The sequence below is a fragment of the Heteronotia binoei genome, chromosome 5, assembly GCF_032191835.1.
Source record: "Heteronotia binoei isolate CCM8104 ecotype False Entrance Well chromosome 5, APGP_CSIRO_Hbin_v1, whole genome shotgun sequence".
NCBI classification, from domain to species: Eukaryota; Metazoa; Chordata; class Lepidosauria; order Squamata; family Gekkonidae; genus Heteronotia; species Heteronotia binoei.
This window is the reverse complement of record NC_083227.1, coordinates 11,758,594-11,777,727: the sequence shown is the minus strand read 5'-3', so window position 1 is coordinate 11,777,727 and position 19,134 is coordinate 11,758,594. Positions and strand designations below refer to the sequence as shown.

The 19,134-nt window shown below is 45.4% G+C and overlaps 1 protein-coding gene across 1 annotated transcript; it reads right to left on the bottom strand.

Annotated features, from left to right (window-relative positions):
* Positions 1 to 1,254: 1,254 nt before the first annotated feature.
* LOC132571706 (vomeronasal type-2 receptor 26-like) lies at positions 1,255 to 18,855 on the bottom strand. The gene is made up of 6 exons (XM_060238500.1): positions 18,833 to 18,855; positions 15,925 to 16,216; positions 13,334 to 13,645; positions 12,120 to 12,347; positions 5,447 to 5,573; positions 1,255 to 2,159 (listed from the first exon to the last, which is right to left on the bottom strand). Exons 1-6 carry the CDS (start codon positions 18,853 to 18,855, stop codon positions 1,255 to 1,257), a joined length of 1,887 nt encoding a protein of 628 aa, XP_060094483.1.
* Positions 18,856 to 19,134: the final 279 nt, after the last annotated feature.

The following is a 19,134-nucleotide window of genomic DNA, read 5'->3' as shown; positions in this document are numbered from 1 at the left end:
TAGAATAAGGTACAGTTTATTCAAAGAAGGAAGACTGTATCATCAGCTGTTAGAGAGAACTCCTTGAAATTGTTACATAAATGGTATCTTACTCCAGGACACCTTGCAAGAATAAGAAATGAGCAAGACGATTACATCATCCACATGTGGTGGCCATATCTTGTACTGTCAGTTTCGGGAGAAAAATTTTGTAGAAATGGCAAAAATGTTTTTCGGTCTCTCTATTAATGATATGGGAGAAACAAAATGAAAAAGTGACATCTAAAGGATTATTAGTGTTCGTGTTAACGGCAGCCCATAGGAAAATAGCTAAAAGTTGGAAATCTGCAGAATTATTAACATTACATTCTTGCTATCTTGAATTATGGCAGATAGCTATTGCTGAAAAATTACAAAGTCAAATTAGAACTATCAAAGACAAAGACAAAACTTCAGGGTTTTTTTTGGAAACGTGACATGGCTTTATCTTATACATAACTCAGAATAATACCCACAGTATATTTAAGGGGAAAAAAATCAAGTAAGCCTCTCTCCATTAACTATATTTGTTCGAAGGAAGGAAGGAAGGAAAGGAAAGGAAGGAAGGAAAGGAAGGAAGGAAGGAAAGGAAGGAAGGGAAGGAAGGAAGGAGAATTCTATACATATGTTGAATCCTGTGCTTTCTATCAATGTTTCAATTCGTGAACACTTTTTTGTAGTACGTTCTATGTAGATTTGTTCTTCTTTGTGTGTGTGTGTGTGTGTATATATATACACACATACACATAGAGACGCTTTCTTCATTTTTGGGGGGAGGGCTGTGTTGTGCTTATATATGTATCCTAAAATGTGACAGCGCTCAGAAGTATAATAGGGATGTCCCATCTGGGGATCACGCAGTTGCCACCTAATCATCTGCACCCCACAAAGTCTGAAAGTAGTTTGGGAGGATCATGCGTCTGGCATGACGCCTATTCACCCAGACCGCATTATGTCTAACGGCACAAAGAACACAAGCTTTTCACACATATGTTTAACCACATTCTGTTCCCCGGACAAATATATCCCAGAAGAATGCCAGCTTGCATTAAATCTTGTAGACTATGCTGCCTTGTGTTGGGCAGATGTTTCCTGTTATGCTTTAAGTGCGGGTGACTTCATTATAATTGAAACATGTATAAAATAAAGGAACCTGGCTCGGGAGGAAGGCTTTTTCTCCCCTGAGCAGGCTTTTTCACCGAATACACGCGTCGAGTGATCATTCCTACAGTCCCATTAACTGTTCAGTTTTGTAATTAAATGCTGCTTGGTATTCAGATCAGGCCTCATTATAATAATGTAGCATTTGGGAAGGAAGATGCAACCCAGGAGCCCAGCACTGGAAGCCAAGATGGAGAAGACCTGCACGGCTACCATGTATTTCCCCTTCGTGCTCAGGTAGGTGGGCACAAACGACACCCACACGCTGCAAAACACCAGCATGCTGAAGGTGATCAGCTTGGCCTCGTTGAAGGCCCCAGGCAGCTTCCTGGCCAGGAAAGCCACCGTGAAAGAGACGGCAGCCAGGAAGCCCATGTAGCCCAGGGCACCATAAAACATGGCCACAGACCCTTCGTTGCATTGCAGCGTGATCTGCCCAGCCTGGGAGTGCATGTCGGACTCTGGGAAGGGGGGAGAGGTTCCCAGCCAGATGATGCAGAGGCCAACTTGGATACTCGAACAAGAGATGATGATGGAGTTGGCCAAACACTTGCCCAGCCATTTCCTCATTCCGTTCCCTGGTTTTGTTGCCATGAAGGCCACCACCACAGTGACGGTTTTGGCCAAGACAGAGGAGATAGAAACCGAGAAGATGGTGCTGAAGGTGGCTTGTTGAAGGAGACATGTTACTTTCTTTGGCTGGCCAATAAATAGAAAGGAGGAGAGGAAGGAAAACAGAAGAGAGACTAGGAGAATGTAGGTGAGGTCCCGATTGTTGGCTTTGACTACTGGAGTATCTCGGAATTTAATGAAGAGTCCTAAAATGCCACCAGTGATTAAAGACAAGAATAGAGGAATGACAGTTAGGATAAGCCCCAGAGATTCTTTGTAGGACAGAAAAGTTGTAGCCTTCAAGACACATTTATCTTGGTCACCATTTGGATCCTGATCTTCTGGACATTTGTCACAATGGTCTGCATCTGCGAAGAACAAAAATCATTTCAGTATTTGTGTGTTAGGCTCGTATCCTTTTTGTATACATCTGTGGTGTGGCCTCATTTGGAATACTGTTTCTCTTATCTCCTTTCTGTTCTAGGGTTGCTTCCCTTTTTCTCTCAGCACTGATGTGGGATAACAAGAGTCTTGCCTTAAACTGTGAGCAGTTCTGGTCACTGCATCTCAAAAAAATTATTACGGCATTGGAAAAGGTGCAGAAATGGTCAACTGAAATGATTAAGGGGATGGAACCCCTTCCCTATGAAGAAACATTAAGGAGGTTAGGGGTCCTTAGCACGGAAAAAAGATGATTGAGGGGTGACATGACTGGAGTTTTCAACATTATGCATGGGATAGAGGATAGAAAAAGAAGTACTTTTCTCTTTTGTTCACAGTACACCAACTCATGGGCACTCAATGAAATTAAGGTTTTGAACAGATAAAAGTAAGTATTTCTTCACCTAAAGAGCAATTATCATGTGGAATTAACTGGTGGCTGCTACATAGGGAGTAGAGGTTCATTAGCAGCTATGAGCCACAAGGGTACAGATGGGACACTATGTCTGGGGTAGTGATGCTCTGTATCAAGGGTGGGAAGGCTTCTGCAGTTTTGGCCCCACTGGTGGACCTCCTGTTGACACAGAGTGTTGGACTGGAGGGGCCAATGGCCTGATCCAACATGGCTTCTCTTATGTTCTTATGTGACACAGAGTGTTGGACTGGAGGGGCCACTGGCCTGATCCAACATGGCTTCTCTTATGTTCTTATGTGACACAGAGTGTTGGACTGAATGGGCCATTGGCCTGATCCAACAGGGCTTCTCTTATGTTCTTCTGTGACACAGAGTGTTGGACTGAATGGGCCATTGGCCTGATCCAACATGGCTTCTCTTATGTTTTTATGTGACACAGAGTGTTGGACTGAATGGGCCATTGGCCTGATCCAACATGGCTTGTCTTATGTTCTTATGTGATACAGAGTGTTGGACTGGATGGGCCATTGGCCTGATCCAACATGGCTTCTCTTATGTTCTTATGCGACACAGAATGTTGGACTGGATGGGTCATCGGCCTGATCCAACATGGCTTCTCTTATGTTTTTATCCTTGACATTACTCCTGCTATAGACAGACATAACACATTTCCTATGTGCACTTCCAAGAATTCCCTCTCTCAAAATGAGCTTTGGAAATTTCAGGACAATGTTGTCAAAGACACATTCAGTTTCAGGGTGCGCTGCAAATGCGAGTTAGCCGATCCTTCGTCACGCAGGGTTAGAAGTAAAAATATAAGAATTTAATGAAGCATTTCGTAAAGCATGGTCTACTAGTAGCAACCAGTATTGGCTATGAAGCATTACGGAATGGGTATAACATAGCTTGATTTCATCAGATGTTGGGAACTAAGCAGAGTCACCAGGGCCGGCGCGTGGGAGTAGGTCAAGTATGCGACCGCCTCAGGTGCCACTAGGCCTAGGGGTGCCATGAGGCGCCCCCTACCCCTGCACCGCTGCCTCCCTCCATTTTCCCGTACCCACTGTGAACGCTCACACTCAGCCCAGCCCTCCCCTGCTTCAAAGGGAGCCAGCTGGCTTCCTTTGAAGCAGGGGCGGGGTGGGTTGCGTGCACAAGCGTTCACGCTAAGCCTAGCCCTCCCCTGCTTTGAAGGGAGCCAGCTGGCTTCCTTCGAAGCAGGGGCAGGGTGGAATGCGTGCACAAGCCTGGCCCTCCCTTGCTTCAAAGGGAGCCAACATGTGCGGTCCCATTTGGAGTACTGTGTGCAGTTCTGGTCGCCATACCTCAAAAAGGATATTATAGCATTGGAGAAAGTCCAGAAAAGGGCAACTAGAATGATTAAAGGGCTGGAGCACTTTCCCTATGAAGAAAGGTTGAAACGCTTGGGACTCTTTAGCTTGGAGAAACGTCGACTGCGGGGTGACATGATAGAGGTTTACAAGATAATGCATGGGATGGAGAAAGTAGAGAAAGAAGTACTTTTCTCCCTTTCTCACAATACAAGAACTTGTGGGCATTCGATGAAATTGCTGAGCAGACAGGTTAAAACGGATAAAAGGATCACTCAAAGGGTGATTAACATGTGGAATTCACTGCCACAGGAGGTGAAGAAGAAGAAGAAGAAGAAGATATTGGATTTATATCCCGCCCTCCACTCCGAAGAGTCTCAGAGCGGCTCACAATCTCCTTTACCTTCCTCCCCCACAACAGACACCCTGTGAGGTGGGTGGGGCTGGAGAGGGCTCTCACAGCAGCTGCCCTTTCAAGGACAACCTCTGCCAGGGCTATGGCTGACCCAAGGCCATGCTAGCAGGTGCAAGTGGAGGAGTGGGGAATCAAACCCGATTCTCCCAGATAAGAGTCCGCACACTTAACCACTACACCAAACTGGCCACAAGCATAGCAACCTTCAAGAGGGGTTTAGATAAAAATATGGAGCAGAAGTCCATCAGTGGCTATTAGCCACATATATATATGTTACACAGAGTGTTGGACTGCATTGGCCTGATCTAACATGGCTTCTCTTACGTTTTTATGACACTGTGATGTCATTGGGCTGCGCGTGCTATGCACACGTGTGAAAATATGGGGGGGCAGGGAACAGAATGCCAGAACCTATAGCACCGGGCCTGAGAGTCACTACTTGGATGAGAGACCTCAAAGAAAGGCTGGCAGACCAACTCTGCTCAATCACTTGAATTGAAAACTTTATGGGGTTGCCGTAAGTCAACAGTGGTTTGACAGAACTTTACACCCAGACTGGATGTGGACTCTTTATTCCTTATGCAGCATTCCAATGTGCTTCCAAAGACTCTCTTGTCCTCTCTAGGTTCAGTTTCTTTGATTTCTTCCACTTGAGTAGGTGAATGACAGATGGATCCTCACCTTGTTATTTAGAGAGTCTGGTGGCCACACACTTAATTTGCGGGTGGAACATCCCAGCTATTTACATATGCAGGCATGTATGTATTTGTACCTTTCCTTACATTCTAATGCACAAACCAGAAGAACTAACCCTTCTCATGGTCTTGTCTACTGACACAGGCAGCTTATTTAGCTATTTCTCATAGAACTCCTCCTGGAAACTGATGCCAGAGATCTTTCTCAGGTTAGGTTGACCTGTCTCTGCTCCAGACAGCTCAACAGGAAAAGAGAGCTGCTGTGAATAGAGGTGGAACAGCAGAGGATAGAGAAGATACATTGCCTCTTTTTTTTTTTTTTTTAAACCAGCAAGTTGATTTCTTTGGAGTTACCCACCTTCCTTTGTGGAGATAGTTCCTTCCGGGCAAGGAACACAGTCATAGCAGCAAAATGGCTTCTCTTCCCGAGTCACCTTGGCTTGTCCAGGCTGACAGCTCTCGGAACACCTTGAACGGGGGATGGACTAACCAGAAAATCAAGCAGAAGGAAAAGACAAATATCAGTTGTTTGTTGTATACAGTTACATTATACTATACAGGACTCACTTTGGAACTCCTGAGTTAAAGCCCTAATTTGAGGTCAACACTATCGACAGGAAATCACAGGAGTGAGAGACTGATTTTCACTGTTTCATTGAGACAGGGCAATTCAAGGAAGAATTAAGGCACAGGTTTTTCCCTAGGGGAACATGGTGCAACAGAGTTCTGGAACCTTAACAAGAAATCTCCAAAATTTTGGGTTATGACTTTAAGAAAACTGCAGAGACTTTTTTGCTTGGATTACAATTAGAAAAATTTCCAAAGGAAGACAGGACTTTAATTTGGTATTTGCTCTCAGCTGCTAGGACATTGTATGCGCAGCTGTGGAAACAGGGGAAAATACCAGAGAAATGGGATTGGATTGTGAAAGTTTTATCGTGGAGTGAGATGGACAAATTAACTAAAACTTTAAGAGACTATGCTTTAGATATATTCAAAAAGGAGTGGAAGAAATTTAAAGGATATATGGAGAAAGAGTGGAATGTAAAAAGACATTGGACAATTTTTTAGTATTAATGAGAAAAGAAAAATATTGAACTTTGATTGGTTAGTGGTACCTTATAACTGAATTTAAATTTATAACTTCAGGGAAGTCAAGTATTGGAGGGAGGGGGGGTTGAAATATCATATGGGTTAGTATAGAAAAGAGACAATTAAATATTGTAACCGTATGTTATTAATAAATTGTTAAAACACAAACAGAGTTCTGGAACCTCTTTGCGGAAACAAAATTCTAAAAAAAAAAATAAATAAATCTAAAAGTTGATGAGGAGCACCAGTGTGTTTTCCCTTAATTTCATTCTGGAAAGTTCTGGAAACAATTTTCCAGAAGGGAAAAAAAAACTGATGAGACATAAATGGAGGATTTGTTGTCTTTAGATGCAAGATGGGAGGCTGCAGTTTGTCAGTCTTAAGTCTTGGATGCTAGGCCTTCCGGAGCAGAGCAAATGAGACAAAATTTCTCAGCTGTTCAGGCTTGTAGAAGACAGATGGTCTACAGAGGGGAAGTCTTTGGCTCATAAATCAGGAGTTTGGGGAAGGTAGGGCTTGGGGGCGGGATGGAACCAGGGGCCGCGTTGTAGAAAAATAGGTGGTGGAGCTCATCCAGGGATTGTTATGCAGCTGCACCTACTATTCAAAGGACATGGTGGGGAGGAGGAGGGGGAACCCTCAGAAGCTGCGTTCCTGTGAGCTGTTCAGGAGCTGCGTTCCTGTGAGCTGCGTTCCTGCGTTCCTGTGTTCCTGTTCAGGAGCTGCGTTCCTGTGAGCTCCTGCTGAATCCGAGGTCTGGTTGGAATTTAGTGGGATATAATGCTGTAGTGTTGGCTCTCCAAAACAGCTATTTTTTTTCAGTGGGAGCTGGTCTTTTATTCTCATGATCTGGTATAATTTAGGAAAATCTCTAGGCCAGCGGTGTCGAACTCATTTGTTGTGAGGGCTGGATCTGACATAAATGAGACCTTGTTGGTCGGACCATGTGTGTACAGACAAACACAATTAAAGATTTTTAAAAGCCTTAAAACATCAGCACTCGTTGGTCTTAAAGGTGCTTTCTTTGCATTTCTCCCAAGGGATCCAGGGAACTGGGCAAAGGAAGCTCTGGCTCTTTCCTCCCCTCCCCAGCGCACCAGGAGGGAGAGGAGCCTCAGCCAACAGAAGGAAGAAAGGTTTGGCTCAGTAGCTCTGCTGTGCAATTGAGAGAGCCTGGCAAAGCAAGCTCTCCCTCTGCCCGTTTCCTCCCGAAGGGAGGCGCCTCAGCCAATGGAGAAAATAGAAACATTGCTCTGTAGCTTCTGTGTGATTGAGCAAGCCTGGCAAAGCAAACTGTGATGCAGAAGGAAGCAAGAGAGGGGGAGATGGAAGCAGATGACAGCCAGTTGCTCAGGGGCCTGATAGGAGCCCTCCAGGGGCCTGATTCGGCCCCCGGACCGCATGTTTGACACCCCTGCTCTAGGCCCTAGCTGGAGAATGGCAAACCGGATTCTGAGTTGAATCCTGTAAGAGTTGTTCCTGTCTGTTTTTCAGAACATGCTGGCTTTAACCATGACCAGGGCTAATGAGGCACTGTGGGTCATATCTGCAGTGGCCTCAGAGTGATATTCAGGGTGATTTTCAGATGTGAGAGGCAGCCCCTCTTCCTGGACACAGTATGAAGCTCTGGAATTGGAGTTTTCAAAAGTTTTATTAGTTTCAGAAAAGACTGGGGGGATAGGGATAGGGGAAAAGAAAAACGAAAGCACAATACATTCCAGCCTTGTTTTTCATAGAATACTTTCCAAAAGCGTAAGGATAATTCTACAATATTCCCTTTACATGAATTGCCCCATATTATTTTATCTAAGCTGTATACGATCCATTTTAAAATGTTATAGCATAAGTCTTTTGTTATTATCTAATAATTTGACAGTTCCACTAAAGGTAAATTTTATAATATAAAATACAGTAAAAAAGAAAAAACAAAATCAGTTCACACCAGACAATCTTAAAAGTCTTGAGTTTCCAACCAGGCATACAGTTTCATCCAATTTAGATTTCCCAGCCATCAACTGGGATAAAAAGTCCAGCTCTGCTGTGTCTAAGGCTTTTCCCACCAAGTCCATTTTTGTGGAAATTTCCTGAGATTTCCATCTCTGCGCCGGAAGGATCCTAGCTGCTGTATTAAAATGTGCCGACAGATGTCTCATCTCTTTAGACTAGTCCTCTGGAAATACGTTCAATAAAAAAAAAGTTCTGGTTTGAAATGGATCTGAGCCTTCATACTCTTCCGTAACATTTCATGCAGCATTTCCCAGTAGCCTTTCACCATCTCACACGTCCACCACATATGGTAAAAAGTACCAATCTGTTTAGTGCACTTCCAACGTTTGTTAGACATATTGGTATAGATTTTCACACACCTTCCAACCCTCCCAGCAATTAACACAGAACAATGGTCACATTCAACAGCCAGTTTCCTTATCACTACCCTTCCAGGAAGCCCCACCAAACAATGGGCAGATCCACAAACCTATTGCCCTTTCACCACACCCCCTCCAGCCTAGAAATAGCAGCTCTCCAGCAGCCCTGGCCTCACTCAATGCACAGCAGCCAAGAAGGTCAGAGCCCCTGCTCCGGCTGCAACGCCACTGAGGATGTTCTCCGCAGCCGAGAACGAAACGTCTGGAAGAAAAACTTTCTCCAGTAGAACACGACACTTGAGCCCGAAAGATTCTACAAACCCTAAAGATCTTACACATTTTCTGTGGGGTCAAGTACCATCTGCAAAACATCTTGTAGCTCTGGGATTGGATAGGCCAGGACTGGACTGAAAAACAAGGAGCTCTTCCGCCTTTACACAGGCAAAAAGGCATGGTCTGCAAAGCACACCTTCCAAGAGTGGATACCAGTGGGGGTCATTTAATAGAAAAAGAGGTGCCCGAGCTCATTAGCATAACTCATTTGCATATGCCACACACCCTCTGACGTCACTGGAAGGTGGACTAAATCATACCAGCTCAGTGTTTACCTTAAAATGCTTCTTGAATTATAATTGTCCGAATAAAACCTGAAAGAGCCCTGTGGTGCAGAGTGGTAAAGCTGCAGTACTGCAGTTGGAGCCTTCTGCTCACGACCTGAGTTCGATCCCGGCGGAAACTGGGTTTTCAGGTAGCTGGCTCGAGGTTGACTCAGCCTTCCATCCTTCCGAGGTGGGTCCAAGGAGGACCCAGCTTGCTGGGGGGAAAGTGTAGATGACTGGGGGAAGGCAATGGCACACCACCCCGTAAAAAGTCCGCCGTGAAAACGCTGTGAAAAGCAACGTCGCCCCAGAGTCGGAAACGGCTGGTGCTTGCGCAGGGGACTACCTTTGAAGAGCCCCGTGGCGCAGAGTGGTAAAGCAGCATTACTGCAGTCGGAACCCTCTGCTTACGACCTGAGTTCGATCCCAGCCAAAGCTGGGTTCAGGTAGCTGGCTCCAGGTTGATTCAGCCTTCCATCCTTCTGAGGTCAGTCAAATGAGTCCCCAGCTTGCTGGGGGAAAAGTTTAGATGCCTGGGGAAGGCAATGGCAAACCACCCTGTAAAAAAGTCTGCCGTGGAAATGCTGTGAAAGCAACGTCACCCCAGAGTCGGAAATGACTGGTGCTTGCACAGAAGCTGACTTTTACCTTTTAATAAAACCTGACTTCCATCATACTTACTTTCTCCTACATGGCCACAATGGCATGATGAAGATTTCCATTTGTCTGCTTGATATGTTTTGGTTATTTCCCCATTCTTTTGTGGGGAGGAATTATTAGAAAGTTTGTCAGATCTTAGAGTTCAGCAAAATTCCCATGAGAGGGGTTAGAACATAAGAACATAAGAGAAGCCATGTTGGATCAGGCCAACGGCCCATCAAGTCCAACACTCTGTGTCACACAGTGGCAAAAAAAAAAATTATATACAAGGAGCTCTTCCGCCTTTACACAGGCAAAAATGTTGAACAATGGAGCCCAGAAGCAAGAAAGAAAGAAAGAAAGAAAGAAAGAAAGAAAGAAAGAAAGAAAGAAAGAAAGAAAGAAAGAAAGAAAGAAAGAAAGAAAGAAAGAAAGAAAGAAAGAAAGAAAGAAAGAAAGAAAGAGCACAATAAGATATGGATTCTGGAGCTCCACTCCTGTGAGCTCCTGCCCAAAATGAGGTCTGGAGACCAATATGCCCAGCCCAGCCCTAATACCACAATTATCACTCTGCTAATCTCCCTACAAGAGCCCCGTGGCTCAAAGTGGTAAAGCTGCAGCACTGCAGTCGGAGGCCTCTGCTCACGACCTGAGTTTGATCCCGGTGGAACCTGGGTTCAGGTAGCCAGCTCCAGGTTGACTCAGCCTTCCATCCTTCCGAGGTCGGTCAAATGAGTCCCCAGCTTGCTGGGGGGTTAAAGGGTAGATGACTGGGGAAGGTAATGGCAAACCACCCTGTAAAAAGTCTGCCTTGAAAACGTTGTGAAAATGTTGGAGGAACGTCGACTGCGGGGTGACATGATAGAGGTTTACAAGATGATGCATGGGATGGAGAAAGTAGAGAAAGAAGTACTTTTCTCTCTTTCTCACAATACAAGAACTTGTGGGCATTCAATGAAATTGCTGAGCAGTCAGGTTAAAATGGATAAAAGGAAGTCCTTCTTCACCCAAAGGTTGATTAACATGTGGAATTCACTGCCACAGGAGGTGGTGGCGGCTACAAGCATAGCCAGCTTCAAGAGGAGATTGGATAAAAATATGGAGCAGAGGTCCATCAGTACATCAGTACTGTGGCTAATAGCCACTGATGGACCTCTGCTCCATATTTTTCTTTGCATTTCTCCTATGGGATCCAGGGAACAGGGCAAAGGAAGCTCTGGCTCTTTCCTCCCCTCCCCAGGGGACCAAGAGGGGGAGAAGCCTCAGCCAACAGAAGGAAGAAATATATATATTTTGGCCACTGTGTCACACAGAGTGTTGGACTGGATGGGCCATTTGCCTGATCCAACATGGCTTCTCTTATGTTCTTCTGTGACACAGAGTATTGGACTGGATGAGCCACTGGCCTGATCCAACATGGCTTCTCTTATGTTCTTCTGTGACACAGAGTGTTGGACTGGATGAGCCACTGGCCTGATCCAACATGGCTTCTCTTATGTTCTTCTGTGACACAGAGTGTTGGACTGACTGGGCCATTGGCCTGATCCAACATGGCTTCTCTTATGTTCTTCTGTGACACAGAGTATTGGACTGGATGAGCCACTGGCCTGATCCAACATGGCTTCTCTTATGTTCTTCTGTGACACAGAGTGTTGGACTGAATGGGCCATTGGCCTGATCCAACATGGCTTCTCTTATGTTCTTCTGTGACACAGAGTGTTGGACTGAATGGGCCATTGGCCTGATCCAACATGGCTTTTCTTATGTTCTTATGTGACACAGAGTGTTGGACTGGATGGGCGATTGTCCTGATCCAACATGGCTTCTCATATGTTCTAATGTGGCACAGAGTGTTGGACTGGATGGGCCATTGTCCTGATCCAACATGGCTTCTCATATGTTCTAATGTGGCACAGAGTGTTGGACCGGATGGCCATTGGCCTGATCCAACATGGCTTTTCTTATGTTCTTATGTGACACAGAGTGTTGGACTGGATGGGCGATTGTCCTGATCCAACATGGCTTCTCATATGTTCTAATGTGACACAGAGTGTTGGACTGGAGGGGCCACTGGCCTGATCCAACATGGCTTCTCTTATGTTCTTATGTTCCTAATGTCACCTCAGAGTCAAAAACGACTGGTGCTTTACCTAATCTCCCTACATGGTCCTATTCTGCAATCCCTTTTTTGTTCGCCAAAATGTATCCCAGCTAAGTAATATTTTTGGAGGAAGATGACCGAGAAATGTTACAAAAGAATGAATAGAGATACATTCATTTACATGATCCTAGAAAGTAATCAAGAAGAGGCTATGAAATCAATAAATTTCCTCACCTTGTTTATCCGCTTGGGCCACATTATGGAGTTCTGGTCAATGGTGATTTTGGGCTCTCTGGATGGTTGTCTCTCCGCAGTTCCGACTTTCACTCCCCCATGGGAGTTATTGGGAAATCCCACCCACTGCACAATATCAAGATCTACTGCAACGTCCCTGCTCTCATCCAAGTGCACTTCACCTGTGGAAGTATTGGAAAGTGGGACGCTCCTCAAGAAAGCATGAAGCTAAAAGGAAAGAGAAAATTTAGGCTCTTAGAAATCAAGCAAAGAGGGTGGATATCTCAGCAAAGTTGCTTTCGAAGTCTAACCTTCTATGGCTTGAGGGCTGCGTCTTGCTGTCACACGCCGATATTTCTCAATAAGCAGTCTTTTGTTTTTAATCCAAGAAACTTTATTATCAGAAACTCAGGAGCTTTATATATATATATATATATATATATATATATATATATATATATATATATATATATATATATATATAGGCCACTGTGTGACACAGAGTGTTGGACTGGATGGGCCATTGGCCTGATCCAACTTCTCTTATGTTCTTATACACACACACATACACACACACACTGTGGCTAATAGCCACTGGTAGACCTCTGCTCCATATTTTTATCTAACCCCATCTTGAAGCTGGCTATGCTTGTGGCCGCCACCACCTCCTGTGGCAGTGAATTCCACATGTTAATCACCCTTTGGGTGAAGAAGTACTTCCTTCTATCCATTTTAACCTGACTGCTCAGCAATTTCATTGAATGCCCACAAATTCTTGTATTGTGAGAAAGAGAGAAAAGGACTAGTGCAGTTTACAATCTCCCTTCCCTTCCCTTCCCTTCCCTTCCCTTCCCTTCCCACAAGAGACACCCTTTGAGGTAGGCGAGACCGAGAGAGCTCTCCAAGAACTGCTCTTGAGCAGAACAGCTCTGAGAGAACTTGTGACTGTACCTAAGGTCACCCAGCAGCTGCATGTGGAGGACTGGGGAATCAAACCCGGTTCTCCAGATTAGAGTCCACCACTCTAAACCACTACACCAAAGTGGTGGAAGGGCAGCAGGTGCAAAATTTATCACAGCAGTTTCTAAAAGGAAGGGGGTCTATTCTGGGAGACATTTATACCTGAGGCCCTACCAACATCTGACTGCAAGTTTATAAGAAAATTAAAGAATGTTTAATTGCTGATATAGTTATTGATGCGGAGGAAGGAATACCTGCCAGGGCTGTAGAGCGTGGGGTCCCAACTTGTCCCTGCCAAAGATCTGCTTGAATCTCGATGTGTAAGCAGCGTGTAAGGCCCGTGCCAAAGCATGGACAGCATGGAAGGTCAGGTAGCTGTCTCGAGAAAGGATCGTTTCGATCATATCCTGGGGAAGGTCCTCCAGATTCTCTCTCTCCGCACAACTGACTTGGCCTTTCACAGCCAAAGAGGGCTTTGAATACACACAATGGAATGATTGCTCCCAAAACTGCTCGATAGAAGAGTACAACGTTGCGTAAGTGACAAATTCTATCCTTTTGTTTGTCTGCATTGAAAAAGAAAATAAGCCATGGATGTGATCAGCAGTTAAATATGCTTTCCAGAAATGGAAGGTGAGGTCCCACAAAGCTGTGGCGATCCAGACTTTCCCCACGGGGGGCTTGATCCACTTTTCAGCCAGTGTTTGTACATAGACAAATATCCAGACCCAAACTTGGGGCTCCCCATAATAAACAAATACATTGACCTCCCTCCACAAGCGAAATGCATCCGATGACAATGCTTCTGTCTCTCTCCATAATATGTGTTCGGTTGGGAAAGTCAATGAGAAGGCCACACAAACCCCTCTCCTGCTGGCCAGAGGAGGAAAGACTCTCAGGAACTGTTCTCCATTGTCTGTGTCTGATGCGATGAGACCGATCCACGTCCATCCGAAATGCACCAGCAGTCTGACAATCCCCGGGTAGTGCTGCTCTTCTTTCGGAACCATCCAATAGAAAAAAGGGAACTGAAGTGGATCATTAAGAACATGGGAAACAAACCCATAACTGACCTAGGAGAAGAACATAAGAGAAGCCATGTTGGATCAGGCCAATGGCCCATCCAGTCCAACACTCTGTGTCAAATAAGAACGTAAGAGAAGCCATGTTGGATCAGGCCAATGGCCCATCCAGTCCAACTCTCTGTGTCACATAAGAACATAAGAGAAGCCATGTTGGATCAGGCCAATGGCCCATCCAGTCCAACTCTCTGTGTCACATAAGAACATAAGAGAAGCCATGTTGGATCAGGCCAATGGCCCATCCAGTCCAACACTCTGTGTCAAATAAGAACGTAAGAGAAGCCATGTTGGATCAGGCCAATGGCCCATCCAGTCCAACTCTCTGTGTCAAATAAGAACGTAAGAGAAGCCATGTTGGATCAGGCCAATGGCCCATCCAGTCCAACACTCTGTGTCACATAAGAACATAAGAGAAGCCATGTTGGATCAGGCCAATGGCCCATCCGGTCCAACACTCTGTGTCACATAAGAACATAAGAGAAGCCATGTTGGATCAGGCCAATGGCCCATCCATTCCAACACTCTGTGCCACAGAAGACCATAAGAGAAGCCATGTTGGATCAGGCCAATGGCCCATCCAGTCCAACACTCTGTGCCAAATAAGAATATAAGAGAAGCCATGTTGGATCAGGCCAATGGCCCATCCAGTCCAACACTCTGTGTCACAGAACGTAAGAGAAGCCCTGTTTGATCAGGTCACTGGCCCATCCAGTCCAACACTCTGTGTCACACAGTGGCCAATATATGTGTGTGTGTGTATATAAATATACACACACACACATATACATACATACACACACACACACACACACATATATACTGTGGGTAATAGCCACTGATGGACCTCTGCTCCATATTTTTATCCAATCCCCTCTTAAAGCTGGCTATGCTTTTAGCCGCCGCAGAAGAAGAAGAATTGCAGATTTATACCCTGCCCTTCTCTCCGAATCAGAGACTCAGAGCGGCTTACAATCTCTTTTATCTTCTCCCCCCTCAACAGACACCCTGTGAGTTGGGTGGGGCTGAGAGGGCTCTCCCAGCAGCTGCCCTTTCAAGGACAACCTCTATGAGAGCGATGGCTGACCCAAGGCCATTCCAGCAGTTGTAAGTGGAGGAGTGGGGAATCAAACCCGATTCTCCCAGATAAGAGTCCACCCACTTAACCACTACACCAAACTGTCTCTCAGGGAAAGGAAGAGATGGGACCGACATCCAAGACATGATGAGAAAAGGAGGCCTTGTGTCAGAAGGATTCTTTGGTGTGGGTTTGGGTCAGGGAATGGATGTTTTTATAATCTTGTGCTCTGTGACCAATTTGCCTGCCTGCATTCTTGTTTTGCACATCCCTCCGCATACTTATCTAGGGAACTTATTATTGAAGTCTTTCAGCCGACCAGCCAAGGTCAGACGCTAGCAAAAGTAGATTAGCACCTGGACTCTCATCTATGAGGTGGAAGGGAGTCGCGCCAAATCCTGGTTCCCGCTCTTGAATTGCCGCGCTTATGCTTGAAAGCTAACGGTTGGGGCGAGGGGTTAAAAGGGGGAGGCTTTGCGCCAAGACAGTAGTCTTAGCAAAGATGGAATACTGCCTTAAGATGTCCTTGGAATAAACTGCTGATATATTGGACTGTGCTGTTTCTTGACTCGAGGTCTTGACTACTAGAAGCCACAAGAACCTGACGTCCTGTGAAGAGAACTTCTCTGCACAGGTTGCTATATAAAATTAGGATGAGCTGAATCTCTCACAGACCCATAACCCATACCTGTGGGATTTTGAAGATGCCCATCAGATGTGAAATCTGGATGGAGATTTCAGACTCATCCCTTTCAACGACAGCCAGGAGGGTCTTCTCTCTTCCACAGTGATAGTTTGGAACATTATTTTGTGCAGAGGAGAGCAGGTAGAACAAGCCATCATAACTCAGACTTCCATCATTATAGTTGTCGTAGACGTTGTAGCCCAACGTGACGTTGGGTAAGAGCCGGGGGTTCCGATTGATCTCCTGGATGGCAAACAGGAAGGCCAAAACCTTTGCGCAGTCAGTGGCTAGACTTCTGCCAAGAAAAGGAGCACTTTTTATTTTTTGCACTCACTAAAAGTATCAGACCAAATCCTTGATTATTTCTTGGCAAGATATAGTTCTTGCTTCTTTTTTGTGCATGTAATGTACTCAGTGACGAGACGCGTTGAAGGCAACATGCTTTATTGGATGGTACATCACAGAGAGGGCAATGCGGGCCGGGACCCGCTTTGTATACATTCACCCCGGAGCAGCCCTCCCGCTGGCCAGTCCAATCCTGGCCAGTCAAGCTTCCCACCACTGATCTTGATTGGCGGGGCTTTTCGCGCGCTGCGCAGAGTGACCAAGGGACTTCCCCTGGTCGCCTCTGCTGCGTGGGCATGCGGTGCTTTAGTTAAGCACAAGACACTACAGTGCAGTTAGCCTCCTTTTCTCTCATGTCTGCCTCATAGTTGACCATCATTGAAAACCTACCAGGGCAGATGTACCTTCCGTTTTGACAAAGGAGAACTTGCTACCTTCAGAGACCTAAACTGAACAATGATAACCTTTTGTCCGATGAAGTCTGCTTAAGAGCATACGAAAGCTTACGTTCTAAATAAAACTTAGTTGGGTCTTAAAGGTGCACTTGTCTACTGCTTTGTAACATTCCGAAGTGTCATGAAAAGGACAACATTGCTGCAAACGGAGAAGGAGGTTTCATGTGCCACGTTCCTCTTGTCACGTCTAAAATGAATGTCTGAATGCAGTCAACCTCCCAACGAGACCCCACCCCCTTCCCAACAAGACCCCACCCCAGTCTACTCTGAATTTCGTTGCTGCTGGAACATCTTCCCTTTTGACAAGTTAAAGAATGCTGCTCGAAAGGTGCATTGTTACGATAAATACAAATCTATTTCACCCCCAAAGGCAGTAACATCAGCAATCTTAGTAGGCTGTTTTCTTTGAAGTGTGAGCAAGAGTTATAGATTAAGACAGAAATCTAAGTTGCAGCCTTTCCCTAATTCCATAGCGTACAAGCAAAGAAGGTTTGTTAGGAAAATTTAAGTTTCTGGTACATTGAATGGCTCAAAGTTACCTCAGCTACCTCGAAGGGTGAATTTGAAGAGGTTAATACAATAAGAACATAACAGAAGCCATGTTGGATCAGACCAATGGCCCATCCAGTGCAACGCTCTGTCGCACAGTGGCCAAAAAATGCAGGTGCCATAAGGAGGTCCATCAGTGGGGCCAGGACACTAGAAGTCCTCCCACTGTGCACCACCACCCCCCCAAGCACCAAGAATATAGAGCAGGGGTGGCCAACGGTAGCTCTCCAGAATTTTTTTGCCTACAACTCCTATCAGCCCCAGTCATCAGTCATGCTGGCTGGGGCTGATGGGAGCTGTAGGCAAAAATCATCTGGAGAGCTACCGTTGGCCACCCCTGATATAGAGCAGCACTACCCCAGAAAGAAAGTTCCATCTATTCTGTGGCCAATAGCCACAGATGGACCTCTGCTCCATATGCTTATCCAATCCCCTCTCGAAACTGTCTATTCTTGTAGCCATCACCACCTCCTGTGGCAGTGAATTCCACATGGTAATCACCCTTTTGGTGAAGAAGGACTTCCTTTTATCAGTTCTAACCCAACTGCTCAGCAATTTCATTGAGTGCCCACGAGTTCTCGTATTGTGAGAAAGGGAGAAAAGTCCTCCTTTCTCTACCTTCTCTATCCCATGCATAATCTTGTAAACCTCTATCATGTCACCCCTCAGTCGACGTTTCTCCAAGCTAAAGAGCCCCAAGCGTTTTAACCTTTCTTCATAGGGAAAGTGTTCCAACCCTTTAATCATTCTAGTTGTCCTTCTCTGCACTTTTCCCAATGCTATTATATCCTTTATGAGGTGCGGTGACCAGAATTGTACACAGTACTCCAAATGAGGCCGCACCATCAATTTATACAGGGGCATTATGATACTGGCTGATTTGTTCAGGAGAAGGTAGAGCGAGTGACTAATTTTTTTTCCTCCCTTTCCCAAAACACTAGCAATTGAGGATATCCAACTTAGATGGGCAGTAGACTTGGGATGGATGAAAGGGAACATATTTTTGACACGATTAGTTATCCAAAGGTGGAACTGGATTGCAGAAGATGGAGTGAGAGACACAGGAATAGACAGCTTTCAAAGGGAATGGGATAAATTCATGAAGGGCACGTTGACCAGTGGCTACTAGCCACGGTGATTCATTTAAGCCTGCACACTCAGGGGCAGTAAACCTCTAAATAACACTGCCAACAATCAACATTTAGTGAAAGGACTCAGCCTCCGTGCTCTGTTCTTTGCTCTCCAGGAGAACTAACAGCGCTTCTGTGAGACGTGATGTTGGACTAGGTAGACCTCTGGTCTGATCCATCAGGGCTCTGCTTACCTTTACATGATCATACCATCTAAAAAAAAAAAATTGGGACCAATTAAGGACAGCGATTTATCCAGGGACATGAGAAAGGGCAGTAGAATCACATTACATCTGTCACCCTTAATTACTGACGTATGAGTTCTGGGAGGGTTATTGAAGAAGACCGGTAGTCTGTCAGCAGTAGATATAGGTAGAATCCCTCCAATAACGTAGTCTCCAGGCCTATAATGATTCAGTGGCCGCCATTCACCCTCGATCAGATTCAATGGGCATTTCGCCCTTTCGGCCCCACAGATGACACTCTGAGGCAGGAACAGCAGAAGAAACAAAACCAGCATCACAATCATCTTTCTGTATCTGTCCCTACACGCCCCTCCCTTTCATCTGCCACTCAACTACAGATTCAGATAACTGATGAATTCCAAGCGCTTCTTCCAAAATCAAGGAGTCAGGGACTCGAGCATTGGAGACCAGGTTTCAGACCTGAAGAAGCTGATATTAAAGAAAAAGAGGGGTGTCTTTCACTCCTGCCCTATTTCTCAGCTGAGATTC

Coding starts and splice junctions, on each gene's coding strand:
- LOC132571706 (XM_060238500.1), bottom strand. CDS start 18,855: ATGCCCATTGAATCTGATCGAGG. Junction 16,217..18,832: donor CCCATTGAATCTGATCGAGG/GTGAATGGCGGC, acceptor TTTTCTTGGCAG/AAGTCTAGCCACTGACTGCG. Junction 2,160..5,446: donor AACTATCTCCACAAAGGAAG/GTGGGTAACTCC, acceptor TGTTCTTCGCAG/ATGCAGACCATTGTGACAAA.